The following is a 24,682-nucleotide window of genomic DNA, read 5'->3' as shown; positions in this document are numbered from 1 at the left end:
CAATGCATGTGTGAGAAGTCAGGTGCCTTTTAAAGCGGACTTACATGTACATGTATCTGCACAAGTCACGAAACCTGTGCATGTATTCTCATACGAGCAACAGCAACAATTCTAGTCCAGTCGCGTTCATATAATCACTTTTTTTTTATGGCTAGGCCCCCATATTTGCCGCATCAATGATTCCCTAAAAGAGGCATAAGACACTGCAAGATAATTTCCATTTCAAAGCTAATCAGAACACATGTATTCTCTCTCTCACACACACACAGACAGACACACAGACACACATACACCATATATCTCATGATATCAATCCCCCAACCCATAAGCACCTGCAATCACTTCCCAGATTCATGAGAAAACATGAATAATTCAATTACTCCTTGCTTGCCCCAAGCATCTCTCCCACCCCACCCTACCCCCGACTAATCCTAGCTCTCGGCAAGATATAAATTGATAAACTCCGGGCACAGAAATAACAAATACGGCAGACATCAAAAGCAGTCTTGTCGGCCGCACCACTCCTTGCGACAGCATCTTTCACGGAGGATATGATATTTACATTTTCAACTATATCTCTCCCTCCGGTGCTTCTTTGAATCGCATTTCATTCAAATTCTCATGGAATCAAACAAAATTCTGGCTAAATCTCTCAAAAGAACATAGAATTAAAAAAAAAAAAATGTGCATTACCAATGTATAAATGTTATAAAAGAAATAGGAATATACTGTTCATCTCACATCTAACATAAAAAAAATCTGAAGTCTCATTTTGAGAAACAAAATACATGATCATTATCCTTAAACAAAACCCATCATGGAATTTCAGCTCACAAGAAACTAATGAAATTATTTTTTGACACCATCTTGCTCTAGTTTTTTTTTTTTTCTCATTTGTTTGTTTCTGAGAACTGAATATCATGATACCCCAAAAGAAAAATAAATCATCAGCCATGGACTCATTTGGCATTTCTGCTGGATGGCCACCATGGGCAAACGGTACGACAGATCATATATAATAACAAAAGTAATAACTGGAGAGGCTGCAACATGCAGCTGAGGGTGTGTGTTTGTGTGTAGGGAGAGAGTGTGTGCTGGAAGCTTTGTTTTGCACTTAGGCTTGTTAAGCATTCATGTACGAGAGTATCCCGTACAAACCAGAGTTCTATCAATTCTAAGGACTCTCTGTAAAGGGTGGTAAAAGCCCATTCTACATTCACATTAATTCAAATGATGGATAAGAACAGTTAAACCCACAGAATAATTGTTATTTCATTGGACTTGGACAAACAAAGAACTCAATTATGAAATGTACAAATTTCACCTGACTGCACATCAGTGAAGTTGGGCAAATAAAACATAGATTTGTGCACATTGTATGCAATAATGATGTAACCCTCTTCTAGAAGTTAGTTTGCATACATTACAAATCCTCACAAACTTGTCAAAATCCAAAACAAATAAACATATCCTTTGCACAAAAAAAGCCAAAAGAATATCCCCCCCAAAAAAAAAAAATATATATATAATATATATTCTTTGCAAAACAGTAGTCTAGAGTATGAGTAATGTTGAAGTAGTCCAAATTTTTAGATGAGAGAGTTAAATTGATAAATCTAAGACAACAAAACAAAAATTGTTTGTATTTTCAAGAAACAAAACAAAAAATTGTTTGTATTTTCAAGAAACAAGACAAAATAAACCCAAAAAGCCAAGAGTTGTGATTTGATAACATCACCAACTCATCTTTCATGGGTTAAGACAAAATAAACCCAAAAAGCCAAGAGTTGTGATTTGATAACATCACCAACTCATCTTTCATGGGTTACCTGTGACCAATAAGTATCACTGCTTCATCAAACACATGAAAATGGTAACTTCCAGTACTTTCTATTTTCATTCTGACTGTAATGAAATTCCCACTGTTATGTCTGTTTTACACTTTGTTCGTTTTAATTTAGAAAAACATTACAGTTAACATGAAAACGGAGCAGAGTATTCCTTTAATGCTTTCCTGGCCCTCGAGAGACAGTGCTGGTCTGGAATTGATATCAACTACTCGGCACTTCGGGCAACTGATGATTTATCACACGCCTGATACGTCATGTCGTGGCCGCTATACGACCACCAATTGAGAGCTGCCATGACTTTTGCTTGATGCCTTTACAATGAATTCATTTCCGTTTGAAGGATTCCCCCGGATTGGTTGCGACCGGCCGAGGGTTCCCCTTCTATTGTGGGTGTTCTCCTTAACTTTCCATGCAAGATTATCAATCATGCTTGCCGCCTGACATGTGGATGACTTGCTGCCATGCAATATGTACACAGAACATTGATTCAATTTCATGCATAAAAAAGGGAACAGATTCATACAAACCTTTGACATGTTCCTTCCCTCAATCCTAAGATCTCCCTTTTTGTTTCCTGTTTTCCATTACTCCATTCCCACCCAACCTCCCCCCCCCCCCCAACCACGTCGTATCTTTTATGAATGTGTCAAACATGAACTTGAATATGAACATGAAAACAAGACTACATATCAGTCTTTTGCAACAACAGACTTAGATAGTTCTTGTCATTTGCATCAAATGGCCATTGCAGATACCACTGTCACAGCTAATCCACTAAATAATAAAGGTAAAAGTTTCTCCATTAACAAATTTCATGATTATGTTCAAGTGTGTTTACCTTACTAGTCCAAAGTCCACAAAAACTGCATCAAATATTATGTAAAACAAGAAGCAATGTAAATCTGGACACAAGTCATGGATAAATTGCTCATGGCCAAATGCAGAATTGAACATTTTTGTGTGATGCTACTTTGCTGAGTGAAATATTCAAATTGTAAGAGTGATAAGGTATGACAGCAAAAGTGCAAAGCTCCCACGTACCAACGATATCTAGTGTGATACCATCAGAACTCCTGGACGAGCCTGCCGAATTCGCAGCGAGGCATTCATACGACCCACTGTCCTGCGCAGTCACGCTCTTGATCTTGAGCCGGTTCGTGGTGAAATCCACGTTGGAGCCGGCCGCGAGCTGGGCGTTGTCCCTGTACCAGGTGATATCCGGGGTGGGGCTGCCCGTGGCCTTGCAGACAAGGGTGACTCGGTCCCCCTCCTCGATACCCTCCAGCGAGCCGGGGCTCTTTAGCTGCACCCTCACGTCACTACCGACCCCTACGTCATCGTGGAGAGATGGAGGCGGGGCAGAGAGAGAGAGAAAGAGCGCATTCAGAGACGAGCATTCCATGTTAGCAATGGCAACAAAACATTCACTGCAGGGGTTAATAGTCAAACATGGAGAATGTAGCTGTAGCTGTGCACTGTGAGCATGGCAAATGATAGTGAAAATGGGCGACATGTGATATATGCTGACGATGGAAAAATAATTAACTTGCCAATGAGATGAAATGTATAGACAAGGCTAAATCAAAAACAAAAAATAGGTAATCATCAGCCAACTGGACCCAACATCTAGTTGCAAAGTAAATTAATCTACTGATTTGCCAATCAACTTTCATAGTTGGGTGCTTTTATGATGAAAATATTCATCTCAAAACAAGCATCTTATAGTTGAGAATGATTTTGATATACCTCTGAAAATGCCTTTTCACTTTATATTCAAACTCATTATCATATTATTTCACAGGTAAGTGTTTATTAAAATTTATATTTGCATTCAAACTTATATATCTACTCTTATGAAGATATTTGGTAAATGCATTCATACTCACATTCAAAATTCATATTAATTTTATAAACTTATCTAGATCTTTGTCACAGAAGCAACCTATATGTACTCTTGATTTACAATGAAATCACAAATTTCACTGGAAATTAGTAGACTGTGATGACTGACTAGAACAGAATACAAATTTTCTGCACTAATTGAACAATAAAATTGTATCATGCACTTTTGAATATCTAGCCATGGTGATGATTTCAATACAAAGCAATCTCTCTATCACAACATTATAATTAGATGCTGCATGCTAATTGTGAAGATACAGAACATGAATATGCAACAAGGCAAACGAACAGTTTAAAAAAAGTGTGTGAATCCCATAAAAAAAGGCATCTTCTCTGTCGAGAATAAAACATGGCGGAAATAAACCACATAAATATGAACCCATATTTCATCCTATAGACACTGTGTACACAAATGATACAAACAAAATATAAACATATTTTATATTGCAAAATACATTTACATCCTTACAAAATGTTGATGATAAAACAGATTTAGTGTATAGTTACCTGGGTATCATTTACACTCAGGCATATTCATCACATGTCTGTGTTTTATAATTCAATCAATCTAAATGGTGCATCATGTCTGTGAGATAAATAGGCAGATTAACAGATCAACAGTACGATGAATAAAGGTTCCAAGTTCAGGGCATGATAAAGGTACACAGGTAAGATATCCTCACACAACGCTGGGTTGTGGAGGTGACAACAACATCGGTAAAGCAAAGCAGCAAAGCAGCCGTATTTCCAAACATGGAAGTATCCAGCAGATACATGATGAGACCACAAAAAGGCAAGAAAAAGAAGAAGAAGCAGAAAAAAAAAAGGGGGAGGGCAGATTGGATCAGATCATGCAACTTGATCGCTGGAAAGCTGCCATCGACGACGCTCTTTGAAGTGACAAGTGCCGCTGCAGCATATTGGAGATAATTGGTGGTTGTGTTACAGTGTAACCCAGTCACCATCTCATGCTGTTTGTGTCACTTTCACTTTCCCCGCTAATCCGTGCATGTTACGAGATTTGGACATGCTGGGGGTAATAACAGGCAAGCCATGCCTATGTTAATAAGGGTGAGATGGCAAGTACCTGGGCTGTCAGCCTTGCTGTGTGCTTAAGGTATGGGCTAGGGCTTCTCACGGGCGAGAATCAAGCAGTAGCGTCCTGTATGTCAAAGTACTTTCAAGAAGAATTTATCTGATTCGGAGAAAGCTATTTTGAGTGAAAGGAGAGAAGCCCTTACAACGCCAAAGTGAAACTTTGAGCCACATCTGACAAACATTACAAGCAATATGAGCACTTGAATATCAGTAGGCCAATCACCACTGCCTCCTATGGGTATGCATAATTGGCTGTAAAGTTAACGCATTTGTTTAGTACAGTACCTGCCACTTTTTTTCAAACCATGTTTTGAAAGAAATATCTCAGTCACAGCTTTTTTCAAGAAACAAATGCCACATGCTCTTCTGACTGCCCTTCCATGATTGAACATCTTCATGCAAATTCTAATAAGCAAATATGTGTACATACTTTTCAGTCATTTTGGATACATCAAGTCATCGGTATGCAATAAATATCATATTTACACAAGCTATACTATAAAAGTGAATATTTTCGCATGACTAATTTTTTGCACTCAGCCGGGTAAAAAGAGTTTTTAAATTTTTTTAATTCCACGGAATCAAGACATCAACTATTATAAAATGGGTTCAAGAATGTAGCCAATAGGAAGTGCTGAAATGAGTCACATGTGCTTTGGTTATTCTAGTCCCATTGCACTGCGTGTTAAATCCTATTGCCGATCGTCTGTGCGCGCGGCGGCTCCTTTGAATTGCATGCATACGCGCTGTCAATCCTGTAAACAACTTCTACATGTAGTTCGGGCTGCCGGCCGCCGGCCTTTCTTCCCTTGTGCATAACATGTGTGGCGTACGTATACTCTTATACGTACAGTACAGTAGACCAAGCGTTGTGGGACCGGACGCGTACGTGGAGTCACTTTGAAGGGCAAATCCAACGATTTAGCAGGTTAATTCAAAGTATGTTGTCTAGTAGGCCTATATGAGGAGTCTATATCAAGTCTTTAAGGTAAAGGGCACATATTCTATGTAAAATAAGTAAGTTTTCACGCGGGAACTTAAGTGTCCGGAAATCCAACCCCCCATCATACTTATATGTGCGGGATTTCCGAGTGCGACGTGCGTAAATGTTTGGGACGAACATCTTCGGACGTCTTGACCCACAAAGGTACGTGAAAAACGCTGAAAAATGCTGTTAGTTTTTCGAATTTTCAACCCATTTTATAAAACAAATGATGCACAGGATTATTTCGTGCTCGTGCATGCTTCACAATTGTAAATACCCTCGAGTGCACTATACGCCTTCACTAACGCACTCTATCCTGTGCATCATTTGTATACTGAAACATAGGGCAAGCAAATCTATTTGCATGCTTTTATTTTTGTGCTAATTTGTGGTTGCATGAAATGCGTGAAAATTTCAACACCATGAAAATTTCCACTTTTACAGTTACAGTTAAGCATAAGCTCAAGATAGAACATGTTTGTATAATGACAGATAAATCATCATAGCTTTCTCATTAGATGTATACTTGCAATCAATGTATAAGCTCTGAAACCTTTCCTTAATCTGCTGATTTTCATTGGATGATTGTCATTCAAATGAGTGATAGCAACAGAGTAAATCACCTGTCTAGAGTCGATCAATGTAGTGAAGCTGAACGTCTTTCATCTTTGAGCAACAGCTTTGGTTCGCAATATTCTCTACATTTCCAGATGGAATGACAATTTTTGTACTCACTCGCAAGTAATCCTTGCCATCCAACTGATTCAAGAGTGCCATACTTCAATTAGATCATCAGAATCATGAACCATGAACAATGATTTATGAGCAATTCATTTATTTTTTTCAGAGGCTTTCTGTAAAGATGAGGGTGTCCAGGATGAAAAATAGGCTTTCCATTACACAGAGGTTTGTGGGATTTTTTTTTTCAAATATTGTCCAGACATAGGTACATTTCTATGCTAATCTTTTTGATCTGTGAAATAAATCATAATTTGTGAGATTTCATAACTATCCAGCAAACACCCAATTGCCATTAAAAAACTAATAATCAAAGTAGTCTTCTGCACATTCACCCAAATTCTCAGACACTTGAAAAGGTATGAATGTTATGATTTGTTCATAGTGGTCAGTTCAGAAATAGAAGGGTTTAAATGCCATAAAGACTAGCGTCCTTTTGGTTCTTAACCCTTTGGCCCTAATTCACGAAGGTGGTACAATTGAAACCATGGTTTAACTCATAGACAATTTGTATGGAGCGCCAAGTGTCGCATGGCCTATTTTGTTACGAAATCAGTCATTTCATCGACGAAATGACCATTTTGTCGATGAAATGTTCATTTTGTTAACAAAATGACTGATTTCGTAACAAAATTGGCCATGCCAATGAAATGGTCATTTCATCGATGAAATGACTGATTTCGAAACGAAATAGGCCATGCGACACTTGGCGCTCCATACAAATTGTCCATGGTTTAAACCATGGTTTCAATTGTACCACCTTTGTGAATTCGGGCCTCTGTGTGCTTGGAGCATTCTTTGGCACAGTAAATACCATAGCACCGTACACACTGTTAAATGTTCTGGCACCAAAAGGGTTAATTACTTTACTGCCTTAAAAAAAAATAAAAAAAAAAAATTTCACAATTTCCCTCTGGAGCATGACACATCTATCTCCTGTACGCAATGGTACAACCTCTAGCTCTCAGCAAGAAATCATTTGAATACATGCAGAGTTTGATGCACAATTTTTTGAAAGATGAAATCATCCAACTGCATTGTGGAAAATCATTCATCGGACTGAGCATGACTACAACATAAGAATGTAACCTCTAACAGAAGATCTGGTCTTGTGTACTGCGCGATGCGCAATGGTTCAAATTTGTCTCATCCGAAGACTTATCTCGAAATCTGCAATGACATGGTAGATTGATGTAAGATACTCCAGCACATTCCAGCCAGGCTCGGGGAGGTTCTCTGCCCTGCTCGGCTGGGGTAAGATTTCTCCAGATGTTGGGGTAGAGGAAAGGTAGGATTTCAGGTCAGATTGTGAAACCCACACCAAAGTGAGCTGGTCGGATTAGACGGGTATGTGTCCTGCTCCACTTTCAGACTGCAATATATTCTTGTTTCTAATCATGTTTACAGTTTTGGGGTGTTCAGACCAACAATTTAAAAGAGTCTCCCTAACAACTGCACACAACATTCTAAATGACAGCTATGTGTATGTCACCAAGATGATTCTTTATGCGGATGTTCATGTGTACATATGCTTTGTAAATATACACATACATCTAGTAATCGCAGTTTATATTGAAATGCTTGGAAGACAAAGGGAGTTCCCCTTCTTTGTGTACATATTTTTCAAACTTCAAACACACATGCGAAAACCACCACAAAAACTTGATCAAATAACACCTCCAGATCACATTTGGCCAAACATGGTGGAAAATGTGTATAGGAGAAACGTGATTCCAGTTTGTTTCCAGACCTACAACATAAATGCAGGGGTGGATCCAGGAATTCTGTAAAGAGGGGCGCCTTTACAAAATTAAAGGAGGGGGGGCACACATACCCCTCCCCAATTTTTTCTTTTTATTTCTTTTGTTTCAACAAAAAATAAAGGGGGGGGGGGCACATGCCCAGTGTGCTCCCCCTGGATCCCCCCCTGGATCCGCCACTGATAAATGGCTCAATAAGCATAAAATTAAATATGCTTTTAAAACAGTTCTTTCGCAGACTCGAGTAGCTTATAGTCTCTATGCATCATCCCTGAGACATCTTCAGGCCTTTGTCAAGTAGACATGAGCATGTCTGGAAAGATATGACTTTGAGTTCTCTTTGTGTTCTCTGTGGCCTCTTGAGTCCTAGGATAGATATGTGCATAAAAGTTTGATCAACTTAAAAAAAAAATCAGAAGATATTTCTACTAATTCTAATTCATTTCCTGAATACATACAGAGTGATATAGAACCCCCATATATCACACCTAAGACACAGGTTCTATTATAGCATGAAGGTGACATCAAATTCAAGTAGATAGATGATTCGTATAAATGGTCAGTACAGGGAGAAAAATAATTTTCATAGCATTGTATGGAATTAGTGTGAACTGAAGTACAATATATTAATTACCAGTATGGCAAAATATGTTTGGCAAACTGCTCACAATTATGTCACTTTCATTCAATAGAAATATCGCCATACCCAGAAATATTTCATACATGATATTCTATCAAATATTTCAATTCAAAATCTCAAGATGTTGTCCTTAGATATTTCACATCAAAAATTAATGATGGATATATGTTTCAAAAGTGTTTTCCTACTTTTCCTAGTAACAGTATAACCTGATGGAGGGGTAAAATAGCCTTGAGCTGGTGGGGGGGGGGGGGGGGAATAAAAAAAATGGAAATTTGAACTCTGTTTGACTCCATACAATCCCACAGCTAAACCACAACTCTGGTCACACAAAGAATTTGTCAAGTTAGGGATCAAAGTCTCCATTATGGGACAAACAAACAAGTGACAAGCGAACTGTGCAACCTGCATCTCGTAGTTCTGTGCCGACATTTTTTTAATGTGAATATATCAGTGTGCATTTTATCATTTCTTCTCAGCTATATTACTTAATTTTTTATCTATTTATTAATTTTTTTATCTTTTTATTTTTTTTTCATTTTATTTTATTTTATCTTTTTTTTTTTTTTTTTTTGGGGGGGGGGGTATATATTTCTTTCTTTTTTTCAGTCTTTGTTCTAGATTAATTGTATCCTATAGACTGGCATAACAGAATTTTGCGTGATGTAAAGCACATGAACATGGTAGGACCACCCTGCTGATTTGCAAACAGAAGCCTGGCCAGGAGACTGCACACCCCTGCTGATTTGCAAACAAAAGTCTGTGGAGGAGACTAAGTTGTACATGAACATGGGAAAGGATCACCTTGCTGATTTGCTCACGTCTCACCCTGTGTCTCAAACGGAGGAAGTGCATTGGCAATAGGAGAGCAAATACAATCAGCAAAAGCTGCTTTTCTACCATTTCTTTCATTGCCCAATATCTGGTTTCTTTTCCAGGACTGGAAGGGGGAAAAAAAAAGGATGGGGATGGAGGAGGGGGGGGGGGGGGGGCAGTCAACATGGCCACAAGATTGGTGTGTGTGCTCTATGGATGAAGGAGGTACATTACGGATAATGGTAACTCTTCTCATGTAAAGGGATCTTATTGTGGACTGCATGCATTTATGAGTTTTTTGCATTACCCCACAGCGCTATATCTATAGTAGACTACAGATATGCAGTCCGGACTTCTTCTGTATATCTAAAACAAATCTACTGTGGATGCTAATTTCTTCTAAAGTTGTGTGTAGGCCTACTTGATATGAAATGAAATAAAAAAACAAACAAACTGAAAGACAAAATTTACCCTACTTACATATAGATTGTGTCATAATTCATAGTAAACAGTTTTCTCCTAATTCCATACATGTCAAAATTTTACTGATGTTTACAGTGATAGGGTACACTATAAAGCTAAGCCACCATTGTGAGAAGCCTATGGTAGTGTTAAAAAACAAAGAAGAAAACTAGATGAAAAAGAGGAAGAAAAAGAAGAAGAAGAAGCAGACATTTTCGCAAATTGAAGCTGATTTTATAGCCTTTCTGCAGCATGAAATTTTTGTGTAGTAAGTGTAGACAAGGACTTTCACATGCATTTTAATTTCGCAAATCTGGGCTCTTGCAAAGTTCACAAAACTTAAATCAACATTTCTGGTTATCCAGTATTTCAATCACTTGAAACCTCCCACCCCTAACCCCTCCACTCGACGAAAAAAGAATGAAAACAAAATTCATTCCAAATTGCTTGTCATTTTGTAGAACATCTCTTTTTATTGTGGGCAATTAGGTGTGCTTGGAAGAGAGTGGCAGTAAAAGAGAATTTAATGCCTTTTAAGTTATAATGAGCCCATATGACTCATTGATCAGGGGTAGACATAATCAAGCACAGCTGGCCTACTTTCAGGGGGGGGGGGGGTGAGATTCAGCCGAATTGTGAATGATGAAAAATTTGCCTTCTTTCTCCATTACATCTAGCAAGACATGTTTCAAAAGGAGAATGTATAAATTCAAATCTATCAAGGAGAAATGTGACTGTATGTGCCATATTATTTTGTGGGACTATATCTTACATATTCACAAATTTCACTAGCTGGGTGCTTTTCGTGACTTTAACAACACACAAAAATATTGAGTCTGATCCCAACATGAATGCCACGTACATGTATGCATACATTTCTGTGTTCATAAATGTATTCATGATCATGAATTTAACCTGTTACCACTCGTGAAATTGTTGGAAGTCCTGATATGCACTAAAATTACACTCGCTAAATATATAAGATATGCCAAATACAGTACTTCTCACAAATACACAACAATTCATGATTTCAGTCTTCATGAAAGTCTTGAAATTAAGTGTGTTTTGGTATTCATCCTGTCCTGTTATTTTCTTTCAATATAAATTCAAGAAAGAGACAAGTAACTTATTTAACTTGGCATCTATATCCAGGTGATCCTCTTGTATAAAACAGAGTATATAAGATGTCATCAGCGATTATGGCAAAAGAGAGAACAAAAATGTTCTAGAATGTCTGAAGAAAGCAAACGACAGCCAGGAAACTCCACAGGGGAGGAAAGGGTTTCTTCTCATCCTCCATCTGAAGCCAAATGGATTTTGCCCTCTAATCTGGCAGAACAAATGATTTGTCTTTCACGGTGGAGCGGGGGAGTTAATGTACTGTGATGCGAATCGTACCACTTGATTGATAATTGAGGAGCGGTATCATTTCGCATTACTGCTCCTTCTCCAAACATCTTCACCCCTGCCTCATAAGCAGTGGAGCAGCCACTCTAACTCTTTACTAATTGGTCCATGGAATGATTAAGTCCCCATTAAACTGGTGCACATATTGGATTTCCCTCCGTCGGCAGACATAAAACAACATTGGATAGGTTGACATAAGGAGCAAGAGTAATGAAGATTTCTCGAACCAACAGAGAAGAAAAACTAGACGTCCATGCCCTGTTCCAAGCAATTTCTTCTGTGGAAATCACACATGAAACACTCTCACATGCATATGACATATAGCTCAGAAAAATCAGTATTGATACAATGATCATACAATATATTAACAGACCTCTAGTGCACATTGTTAAGGTGAGTATGCATCACGTTAATCAATTCCCAAGATCTTTTTTTGTTAAAGCCCGTTTGGAGATATGGGAACATGGATAATGATTAACCTGGTTTCCACCACAGTCACATGTCTATAGTACCATTGGAAACCATTGGCATGGAAATACATTGACAGAACCTTCTTAAAGAAATGAATTCTTTGTACTCTATCATGTAATGTACAATACCAAGGGTAAGGCTAGCATAACAACTAGAGGTAGAAAAATCTCTGCAAAATGAAGGAGAAACCACTAATCCCCCCCCCCCAAAAAAAAAGAGAAAGATGTGTGCAAAAAGTGAAATATGCTATATGGACACTGCACACGGGTGTTAAGAGAACCTGAGGGCTTGATGACAAAACATGTTTCTCTTCCACTCTTCTTTACTTTCATAGTGATCATAATCTTGACACCTTTCTCAATACCATCCCTTCCTCACCCCTTCCCAACCTATCTCCTCCTCCTCCTCCTCAAAAAAAAAAAAAAAAAAAGTCTGCTAACTGGCCTTGAAATCCAGACAGACACATGGCCGAAATAGGAGAGTGAGGTTGATACATCATGGATGCAACATCAAAATCATATTGCATTAGTCTCAGCTGCAGTCAGACCCTATTTCACTACAATGCTTCCACTATATACACACACACAGAATTTTAAGCATGTCTGTTTATACAAATCTATAGCAGTATATAAAGCAATCACAATTATTTGATGGAGTTTTCGTACCTGTTATTATAATCAAATGCATTTGTCTGTTTGTTTTGGAAGTGTAGTGAAGTATGTGAACAGTTCATCCCATCATTTTCTGTGAGATATGACAAGGGCTATAATCGTAGACCAGACAGGCATCATTTCAGCCAAAGGGTGAAGTGCATGATGGAAACTGCTAGGATAATTGGGATTACTGCAGAATGCAGCATAATTCTCCCCTAAGATTTGAATTAACCCTCCTAACCCCCATCCCAGGTTTGTTGGGGATTACCTTATAAGGACAAGGTAAGTGACCCATTGTTCCAGGAGGGCGCCAGCCGATAAAAGACAAGGATCAAACTCATGCACTACGCACTCTGCTGGGGCAGAGTTGACGCTCGGCTGGTCTTTATCAGGTTATGACAACACGCTGATCTTGATTCATCTTGTAGTGCCTGGCAAAGAATAGTTTTTTTTTTTCCAGGGTCATAACCTGGGAAAATAGAATTTATAATTGCACATGGATCTACATTTATACAGGACAAGAGAAGAACTTTGGCTCTGATAAGTTTTAGTACAGCAAGAGAAACACCATGTACAGGGTTTGAATAGTTTGTAAAGATCGGTGGGAGAAAATCTTAAAACTTACTATTCAATTCAATTCCATTCAATTTGATTTTATTGTCCGTTTCTGTAAGACTGTATTGTTTGCATGCATCCTGTATATATAGAACATTTTCTGGGTTGATATTCAGAGTTTCTACTTCTCAAAATGTCTTATATTTCTCAGAATTTCTCCATACACCTCTGCAACTTATCAGAGGAGGACAAAAAATTGCATGAACACCGTTTCAAGTCACTTCAGTTTTCAGTATCACTCTAAAACAATGTCACAGCTATGACATGTGAAGTTTATATCAAAATGACTGTCCTAACACACACACAAATGAAAAGGAAATAAAAAGATTAATATTTAGGACTTGTATGAAGGCCTATATGAAGACCTTTATGCACATCAAGAAAGTAACGACTATTCTATCCGTGACAGGTCATCACATTCCCAAGAGTATAATTAGTTTGAGAACCAGTTGGGCATTCCATTTGTACTTTAATCACATGGAATTTAAACCTATTGCATCTGAGCACAATACATTGTACATCTTCTTTTTTTTCTGTCTGTTAAATTTCTAATTTGTCACTTAAAAAGACAGCTTCTGGGACAGAACCCCCCCCCCCAAAAAAAAAAGCCAACTGTATGAACCCACTAAACTCATCCTATATGTAGTTGTCCATCCCATTTACCACACGTACATCAGACAAATTGCTTCTGTTTCAAACGGACTCATGAATCATCCTATTTTATCTGAACCTTATCTGGATTCACGTCTCTCCAAGAATGCGGGCCAAAATGGAGGGGACCATTAGCCACTCTCCGGTGATAGATTATATTGGTCTATCTTCTCCGTCGTCACACACACTGCAACTTCAAGCCTTAGTCTGTTATCGAGGATGGGGGGAGGAACAGCCAGTAGAAAACTCTCTCAAGATTGTTATTGTACTTACTAGAGAACAGACTGACAGACATGCCAGGGCTACATTATAGGGCACATTCATACTGATGTGGAATACTGTGGTATTTCACACGGTAATTCGTAATGTGAATGCAAATGCAGCATGACATACATCACAATATACCGTAGTATTTAGGGTAGTAATTCAAGCTTTGCACAAAATACACAAGTGAGATATGAGTGTAAATCATGTCAGGAAATACCATCAATGTGTCGTGTTTCTCACGTGATCTGACACACTTCGTGTCTTTTCCAAGGAGAAGATGTGCACATGCGCAGTACTTGCCACAAATACGATGGTATTTTGTAAGTGAGAACAGTACCAAGTGAATGACCGCAAAATCTAAAATTATTACCATGGTATTTAACCTATGAGAATAGTACCAACAAATTACCAAGGTATTTGATATCACATAGATTCAAATGTGAACACACCTATTGAAAACTTTTCAGATTTTACTAGCGACAAGAAACCGTTGATCTCAGATTCTCTGGACAATCTGCCCAAACTGCATTACGCTGTCATTGTCATTTTTGGCTCCTTCCATATACCTACAGCAGGGCTCCACACTAACTTTTTTTTTTTGTGGCCCGATGGGGCCACCAAAATCATCAATTTCAAATTTTTGGTGGCCCGAGAGAAAAATTTGGTGGCCAGAAAAAAAACAATAAAAAACATTAAAAGTCCTTTTTTTTTTTTCCAGCGCAAAAAGTTACGAATCTATTGACATACTTTTCAAAAAATTTTGATGGCCCCAGGCGGGCAACCAAATTTGCCCTTTTTTGAAATTTGGTGGCCCGACTTTCATTTTTGGTGGCCCTGAGCCACCGGGCCACAATTAGTGTCGAGCCCTGCCTACAGGCTAGAGGACTAGCATCTAGGCCCTATCTAAACTATTCCGAAACTACTGAGCAGTGGGAAAACCGAGGGGACTTTTTGAGTTTACTAGTTTGTCATATCATAAACAGACAAGATGAAATGCTTGCATACAACAAGCAGAGCTGCTAATGAGATACTGTTGTCATTGTTCAGGGCATGTCTTGACATTCCATCATTTTTTTTTTTTTTTGGAAAAAATGCACAAACAAGGACAAGCTAGGATGACTGAACGAACAAACAAGAGGAAAGAAAGACCAAAACTGAAGTCTAATTCACGAATACCAATGTGTGCGCAAACAGATGCATTGAGGGGTTCTATGTAGCTGGGTCTTGCAGAGCCTATCTATACTCGGGCAATCTCCCATCAAATATGTCAGGCAGAATCATTCATCACAGAGGAAAGGCGGCTTTGTCGAGCACAAACGGCGGGTTCCTGTACATTTCTAACCATTTGCGGTTGCTTCTTAGAAAGCAGATCTGTTTGCTGTTGTTGTTGTTGTTGTTCCTGGCTTGTATTCTCTTCTCTCGCAGCAACACCGCATAGCTCACAGCCTGACTGTGGCAAGTCATAAAAGTGTTTTGACCCATCTACTATCTTCGCCTCTGTCATCAATCAAAAAACCGAGCATGACTTTTATTAGGTCCGGTTCAACTGGGCAGCTGTTTCATCTTCATAAAAATGGAGTAATATCATCGTGACCATCCTTCTCTACCCCAGACACAAAAATTATCCAAATTTTTCCAATTCCTTGAAGGTTTACCACAAGTCCTGCCCACACAAAGACATAGCTTGGGTCCTCTGAAAATGCCCTCCTTTTTTAAAAAAAAAACTGGAATGACATTACACTTAGTCTTTTAGTTTATCCCTGACTCTGTTGAATTTGTAACTTCTTTATATTTCTTTGTTTCACTGATAGTAATTTGTTAGCCATAAGATCATATAGCAATTCTGTATGAATTTGTGGGTATCACAATAGCTAACTCAATATACTGGGATCAACATGACTGCAATATAGAAAGGAATGTCATCAATTTCGTACAGCAAAGGACTATGTAACAATAATTTTTACCGAGACAGCGTTTTGATAATTGCTCTGTAGCACAATAAAATTGCTCAGTAACCGTATTATAGGCCTACGCCATGCATTCAATTGTTCGAAGTGACATGTTTGACTCTTTCTGTTGTAAACTGTACAAAAAAAAAAAAACCTGTCAAGTAGTTTCAATGTACTTATGAAATATAATTATTCTGAAATCAATCTTTTATTCACATCTACACCTATTGAGTTGAATTTTTATGCTTCACGTGGGATTTAAAGAGAGACTGGAATATACTGCATTTATTGCCATGATGGCGATGATAGAGCAGCAGCCATAAGAAGAATCCCAATTACATGATTTGCTGTTTTGCTGCATCGTGAAGTGTTTTTCATTTGTGTGGTTCTTTTTTATTTTTTCTTGTTTATGGGGGGGGGGGGATGGGGATGGAGAAATCTGCAGAACTGGAGGCAAGATTTGAATTTTCAATTGCGCTCGAGATGCAATGTTGTGATGGCTACGAATTAGTTCTGGCTGCTTGCTGCTCCAGCCCGGCGCCAGCTCATCAAACACAGATCACTTGGGGAAAACTTGAGCACTGCTAATGGATGTTTCAATTATCATATTAATCTGAATTCTAAAAGAAGTTAGACGTCGACTTTAAGTAAGTGACGTAGCACTTGTTTGCGTAAGCTTAAAGCTCAAGACTCCTACCAGCTGAAATTCAAGGACTTGTGAAGGACTATGATATTATCCTGCAACTATTTTAGTCCTTTTTTCTTTCATCTTTTCACTTTCTTTCCACAAATGCTCAGAAAGAAGAGAGATTGAGGAAAAACCAGAATAGAAAACATTTTCCAGAATGGGAGAAAATATGAAAAAATTCCTGAATTCGCACGAAATGTAACTTACAATTGTCAATATTTTCCAGGGATCCAGAGAGTTAAAATTCAATTAGCACAACTGCAGTACAAAGGCAATCTGGAATATTTGAAGAACTCAGCCAGTTTATATAATGTGCAAATGAGGTGTCCTAATACAGACAGCCACATAGGAAAAATTCCTCTCCAACTATGTTTATACTCTACTTTTGATTTACTCTCTTTTTTGATAAAAAAATAAATAAAAATCATTAGTTAGTTTGACTCTCTCCTTGAGGAGAGGCAAAAAGGAGATGTTGAGGTTTTTAAAAATAATTTTCCACATCATGTTTAGTGCATAATAAAGAAGAGAAGCTCTAGACTCTTATCTTCTCTGGCAATGCCAATGTTCTCCTGACACTTCACTGGGCTCAGCCTCATTTCTGACGCTTTTGTAGATGCGTCAAATGATTAGCATCGCATGATGTATGCGAATCGTTACGGCGGCGACATCTCCTCTCTCTCTCTCTGTGCATAACTTGCTTCTTTTCTCCCGAGAGCACATGAGTTGATGAACAGACAGCATCGCGAAAGCACAAGATGTGAAAAACAGTGTTCATTCAAATTGGATTCATCAGATAACATCTTCCTTTATGTCGACAGAACAGCAAATGTATAAAGGGAAAGAGAGAGAAAGGGGGGAGGGGGGATTGAAGAAGCCCCATAAAGAGCGACAAGAGTGTTTTTTAACTTGTGCAAGTACAATGTAACAATGTAACTCCTGGCAGTGACTACACGCACATTACATCGTCACTAACAAAACATAATGGACTAGCCGTGTGCAGCCACGGCTGGCACACTCGCACTGTCATGCTCGACTGTGTCGTTTAATCTACATTGTTCGTGGGACTGGCTGGCAGATCTACAGACGAGATGAGAGTGGTAGGCAGGGACTTTTGTTGGGTGTGAGAGGGCAGGCAGGCAGGCAGGCCGGCCGGCCGGCCGGCCGTCCAGTCGGTACTAAGAGGCGGCTAGCTTTGAATCATTATCGCACCCCAGCGCTCTCTGCCATCTGTATACCTCACCACATTAGGGAAAGGGGGAACAAGAGAGCGCTTGTGATGGCACAATGAAAATGTCCACTCATCCGTGGCTGAGCAAATCTCTTCTCATGGTTTCCATGTATCTAAGTTGCAATAATAATTTGCAACATGAAGTCATTCAATTTAAAGGTAGGGCCTACCATCCGTGCAAGGGCTCCGTTTAAAGGCAGTCAGGGAAACACACACTATCCTACATGAGGCTTGCATTAAACTGTTTTGGACACTACTATCATATTTCAGTACAATATATTTTTTCTACTTTACTACACAAATTCTAACAAGAACATACACTTAAGTAATCATACTTATCGATACAAGCAAAATTAACAAGAGCTGTATGTCTAGAATATATTTTCAATTTTCAGCAACATTAACTGAATACCAGCTAATACTACTGGGTACTCCCAAGTGTTTTGTGGGGTCCCCCCGAAATTACAATAGCATCAGCACGTACAGCTGTAAGTCATAACCAATATCCAAATGTATAGTCCAATTTCTTGCTCAGACTCAGTATCCATCAAACCACTTTACTAACTAAAAGTAAGTCATGAATGTCATCAGTGGCACTACATGTACATGTATCTCAAGTAGCTCTTATTCCAGTATATTGAATTGTGGTGTGTATACCCTAACTTGAAGACATTGTCTAATTACTCATTCTTTTCTCTCTTTTTTTTTTTGACATTGTAACAAATGTAAAGGCAGAATGGATATGTTACAAACTGCCATGCTACATAAAAGGAATGCATGATAACCCCTCACTGCCATAGAGATAGACAACTTGAGGGCAACCGTCCTTAGCACTCGATACGATTTCAGCTATCAACCTTGAGTAAAGGCTTATTCTGAAACGCTATCAGCCTGATGATATAGAAACATGAAAAGAGAGATATAGTCAGAGAAAAGAAAATAAAACAACAATGCTGCAAATACTATTTGCAAGTAGTATACAAACAAGATGGACATGTGATAACAGCTGCAGTAAGGAACATAGGGGATTGGGGGATTTTTCACCAGGCTCCGTCAGTCTTGATACCAGTCAAAATGGACGAGACAAAAAAGGACAAAGATGCGGGAATGAGTCATCTGACCTTTTTTTCGTCTTTCTTTTGGGTTTTTTTTTTTTTCTCTTCTCTTCAGGAGGACAGCAAACAGGGTTGGGATTCTCCTGGCTGCAGCTTATTACAGCAGCCACTTCATTAATGGTAATTGGCAAATTTGCTCTCAGGTTTAGCGGTCTGAGGAGTGTTAGGACTCGATTTCACTCAAAGGTGTCTGTAACTTTGGGGGGGGGGGGGGTGAAAGTGACGGCATGATACATGAACCACAGTTAAAATACTTGCCCCGGGCATGCAAAAACATGAGTGGGCAGGCAAAATTTGCCATCCTTGCTTGCCCCGCTGGGAGGAGCCGATACTTTCGCTGAATTTTCTGCTCGGAAGTTCATTACACAAAATATGCATCAGAGCAATACAATTTAGGATTAATCATCCCTCGCAAGAAGGTCATTAACTTTATGGGGGTGGGTAAATGGAACATTTCTCCTATGAGTACATCGTCATACATCAACTGCTGTGAACTTAATTTCATATTTGACACCAATAAACATTAGTTTTAACGCATTATGCATGGATGATTGTGAGTGATAGAGCGTGACATATATGAACCTGACTGAATTGCAGGGATGACAAAGTTACTTTTCACACTTCTTTTATCTCAAAACAAAAATAGCAATAATCTTGAGATACAGAATGGTACATTCTTGCAACAGAAACATCAAGAAAACAAAAAATAAACATTCTTACATTTCTGCATGAATCCAATCTATTTCCCTTATAATATGATATATTCATATACTCACAGGTTTATATAACGACTGGCTTAACAATCATATACATGTACGTCACTGGTTTAATCAATATCATCTTTAGATATTAGATTTCAAGATAGTAATTTCTTCCATTCTTCCTTTTTTCATATTTCTCTCTTTTTTTATTTTCAAACATTTCAGAGTAGTCAACATGAAATCAAGGGGAATTGCTTTTTATAAAGAGCCGCATTTTCACAACGGTATAATCATTCCCTTCAAATGATTTCTGTATTGACTGCTGTTTTAGTGTTCAGATTTTCTTTCAAATATGTGCGAGTCTGTTCACATGCTATATCATCTGACAGACTCCTTCCACTGCCAGTCACGGAACTCTCCAAAATAACTCCCTGGATCCGGAGTTCATTTTCCCCCGTAATTGAACACTAGATTGGGTTTCGCTGGAGCATGCTTGGATCTTTCATTCTATCACATTACTGTGACGAGAAGTTGCGCGAGAAAAAATTCTGCCTCATTGTGCTCTCCTGTTTGTTGTACTTTTATGTTCGTGCATGTCTTCATTACTGGTAATGGCGCATCAGCAGTTTGCGAGGAATATTTAAATCACATAGAACACTCTTCAAGGGAGAGTATCCTTGCAGGATGGAGAGAGCTCCAGAAGTCTTTAAGCACACTAGAATCTGATCACACAGGGCTCGACACTAACTTTTTTGTCTGGTGGCCCATTTGGGCCACTAAAATCTTTAAATCTGAAATTTCGGTAGCCCCCCTCCCCCAAAAATATATGGTAGCCCAAAATAAAAGGAAAAGGAACAATCATTTTTTAATCTTAGTTGCCCAATCGGGCTACCAAAAGATAAATTTGGTGGCCCAACACCAATGTTTTGTGACTCTGGGCCACAGGGCCACTACTAATGTCCAACCCTGCCATATGGAGCAGTGTATCAATGTTACCATTGCTGCTTTTTCTTCTTTTTTTCAAGAAGAAGTCATATTCCCTCACATTGTCCATAACCATCACTCATTTTCTCTCAAGTTTCTCTTTATGTTTCTCATTAAAATGTGACACGAGCAAGTAGGAAAAATGCCATCTGATCTGTATGAGGCAGATAAATATTTGGAACTATAAATCTTTTAGATTAAAGCGCTGAAATGGTGACTTGCAAGAGAAGAGAGAGGAAGAAAAATCCCTTTTTTCCCCTTATTAAAGCCACCACATCCATGTATGTGCCAGCCGTGTACGATAGCAGACAGTGTTTGCAAGATTCTGTATGCTCCACATTTTGCTTGTTAGTACTGCTCCATGAGTGTGAGGTACATGAGCATATTTGAGCACATCGTGTGCCATGTAGTACAGTATTTGCCATGTTGTACCATTGCTCCGTCAGCGCTTGCCAATATCATCCAGCGCAGTGGAGTGCAGTGCAGTAAATGCCATCCGTATATGATCCAATTAGTATTGACTGATCCATGATCACCGTAATCACAGATGCTTATTGCCCCTACCCCATAATTGAATAGAAAGAGCACACGCATGTAATTGAACATGAAAAAGTCACATCATAGGTCTTTCATAGCATTAAAATCCCTCGGCAGAAATGATAATAGCCTAGGTTCCAGACATGTGCGTATATTGTACATTCCTTCTATACAGCTCATCAATGGAGAGCCAAAGCATCCCCTATTCCTATCAAGATGCTTGTTTCATCTTGACAGATTTATGTGGCATGCGTGAACCCGGCACTATGAGTGGGGCAGGGCAAAGACAAAACACCTTACACTCACCCGATCAGGTAACATATCTAAGATTTCTACAAAGAACTGAGCATGACATGGCAGTATAGAAGTAGGCCTACATGAAAAGAAGCACACAGTAAACCCATGTTTTGATGAGGAGCAAGAAATCTCCACTCTAAACCAGAGATTAGCTATACCTCTCTACAACCTTCAATCTGAAGCAGTATATGAGCTTGATGTAGAATATAAATAGACATGCGCTTTTGCGCCAACCCTTTAACCCATTCTTTGCCAGTGAGTCAAATGTGCTCAAATTACACACACAAACCTATGGACAAGAAATAAATGTGGCACTCAAAGAGTTAAAAGATGGAGCAGTTTCTCTTTAATTTCATGACTGCTAAACATATCACAAACCATTCACCATATTTGGATGATGTTGAAAAAAAGTTCATTTCCTCTATTTCAAGGGTTTGTACAGTTCTGGTTGAGGTGAGGATTTAGCTTTTAATATTTTGCGAGATATTCAGAAACCACTCCATGAGATGTCAAAGAGCATGCAATTCTAAGGGGTATCAAACGTTTATTTGATGAAAATCGGTTTTGAAATGGCTGAGATATCAAAAAACAAGGTTAAACAAAGAGATCCTAATAAAAGGCGTGGCCTGTCGCCTTTTATTATCATCACTTTTTTGGATATCTCAGCCATTTGAAAACCAATCTTCATCAAATAAATGTTGAATCCTTCTTAGAATTACATGTTCTTTCATATTTCATAAGAGGTTTCTCATTATCTCACTTAGGAATGTTTGAAACATGAATCCCCAACTCGACCAGTACCGGTACTGTATAGTCCCTTTAAATATGTCCTCAGAAGGATGAGGCTTGCACTCAATGGAGGAGACAGAATCCTCCTAGATAAATGACATTTATTGAGTTACGAAGGGCACTACTAAAGGTGAAAAAAAAATCATAAATCCTGGAAGGTAGGCTATAAGCATGGATGCAAGGTGAAGGAGGAGGATATCAGGAAAAGAGTATGAGCAGGAAAACAGGCCTAGCACCTCCCAAGAGGTAGGGACTATATTTTTTTTCTCTCTTTCTCGCTCTGCGATCACTTTTATTACGATAGGAAAGATGCCCCGCAATTAAGCGCAGGTTTCAGGAGAAGAATATGGGGGATGGAAACCTTGGGTCCAGCTCTCTGTTTCTGTGGAGTGGTGCAGTGCAGACACCAGCAACTCTAATGAATTATCTTGCCCTCTGGGAATTCACCTCACAACTCAATTACAATGCTGCGAATGGCTCGTTGGCAAAGTAACAGTCAGTCGATGTTCTCTTTCTTTGCCGACAAATCATAATCTTATCATATTCGTATATATTGCATGGCATATATATATATAAATGATATGTCCATGAATCACACATAGGCCTACAAACTGTACCAGATAATCTCATCACTGTAAAAGTGGATATTTTCGCATGACTAATTTTTCGTGCTTGGTCGGGTGTTTTTAATACGGCCGAATCAAGACAACTACTGAACATACTGTATGCCTAACAAAAATATTTGCATGCTTTTATTTTCGCGCTAGTTTCTGGTTGCGCGAAATGCGTGAAAATGTCCACTTTTACAGTACGGTCTATGCTCACATATGTCATTGTGATGTCAAGGAGAAAAGGAAAACTACCGTTGTCAAATATACCATCATTGGAGAAAGGGGAGAAATCTACAGACTTTGCACATTGCAAGCATCCTTTTGCCTATCAAGCAAAGATATGTACTACATGATTTGATCCCAAATTAACAAAAGATATAGAAGATTAAAACATTTAAATTCACAAATGGACCATTTGAATCATGGTATAGATAACTTGCCTGCACAAAGACAATTGATAAATATGGGGAGGAGGCTGCATGTGTGTGTGAAGTATTAGTTTGCTGTTGCTGTCAGGTGTTTTCTTTTTTTTAATAAGCCTCACGAATGTAGGCACTTGGATAATGTTCCAAAGTATAGATTGCATACAACAACCACTGGTACCAACTAAATTCACCCACATGGTTGGATGATGATTATGTTGCACACACACATTGCACATTGAACTCCTAAAGTTCTCTTTATCACCTTAATGGGCTAACATTCCAAGATATAAAAACCATGAAGAGATCCATACAAGATAACAATATTTGAGTTTAGATATTATATATGAGTAAATGATTACACATGTATGAAGTACACAAGAATGACAATGAATGTAAAGGTTATGTTATAGTATTGGATAGTTTTATCTTTGTATTTCACTTCTGTCATGTGTAAATGTCTTACTCCATCATTCCACTGACTTACACTATATCTTTTTTTTAAAGTTCTTGCCATGATGTACACTGCAATGAGTGTTGAGATGTGATGACATCACTCCAACATCTGATATCTATGTAAAATGTGACAATATTACTGTTTTGTGAGAAATAAGAGAAACTCTAGCATTTCACTAATGTTGCCATTTTCTTTGTTTAAATCTAGAAAATGTTAACTGTTCTATGTGGTTCACTTCCACTCAATCTATCAAAGATCATCATGAAAATGATGTGGATATTTTCTTTAAATCATTAACTATGGATTCAAGACAGATGGAGGTATTACTGACTGAATGGGCTTCCATTTCACATGATGAACATGAGCTGCACATAAATGGAGCTATTGATGTAAATGACCCACAGTCCAGGAAAGCAGCAGGAGGCCCCATTCATACAAGGTCCACTCTCTGCAGGTTACCCCTTCATTTTGGGGTTATGAAAACATGGGTGTGCACAACACAAACCTACAACCACTGGGAACACTGAACAGGGGGACTTGTTGAGATCCAAATGGGAAGAAATAGGGATATATCCATTTTCTTCTGGAG

At 38.6% G+C, this 24,682-nt stretch overlaps 1 protein-coding gene across 1 annotated transcript in view; it reads right to left on the bottom strand.

The window, feature by feature from the left end:
• The window catches only part of LOC139739173 (inactive tyrosine-protein kinase 7-like), a 101,254-nt gene that overhangs the window by 27,408 nt on the left and 49,164 nt on the right, over positions 1-24,682 (bottom strand). The window contains exon 3 of the mRNA XM_071649791.1: positions 2,892-3,179. Coding sequence (XP_071505892.1) covers positions 2,892-3,179 — 288 coding nt within the window. The remainder of the gene's footprint in view (positions 1-2,891; positions 3,180-24,682) is intronic.

The sequence above is a fragment of the Diadema antillarum genome, unplaced genomic scaffold (assembly GCF_040938485.1).
Source record: "Diadema antillarum isolate AM-2024a unplaced genomic scaffold, OU_Dant_1.0 scf00000029, whole genome shotgun sequence".
Lineage (NCBI taxonomy): Eukaryota > Metazoa > Echinodermata > Echinoidea > Diadematoida > Diadematidae > Diadema > Diadema antillarum.
The sequence above is the reverse complement of the archived record's forward strand: the minus strand, read 5'-3'. Positions and strand labels throughout refer to the sequence as shown.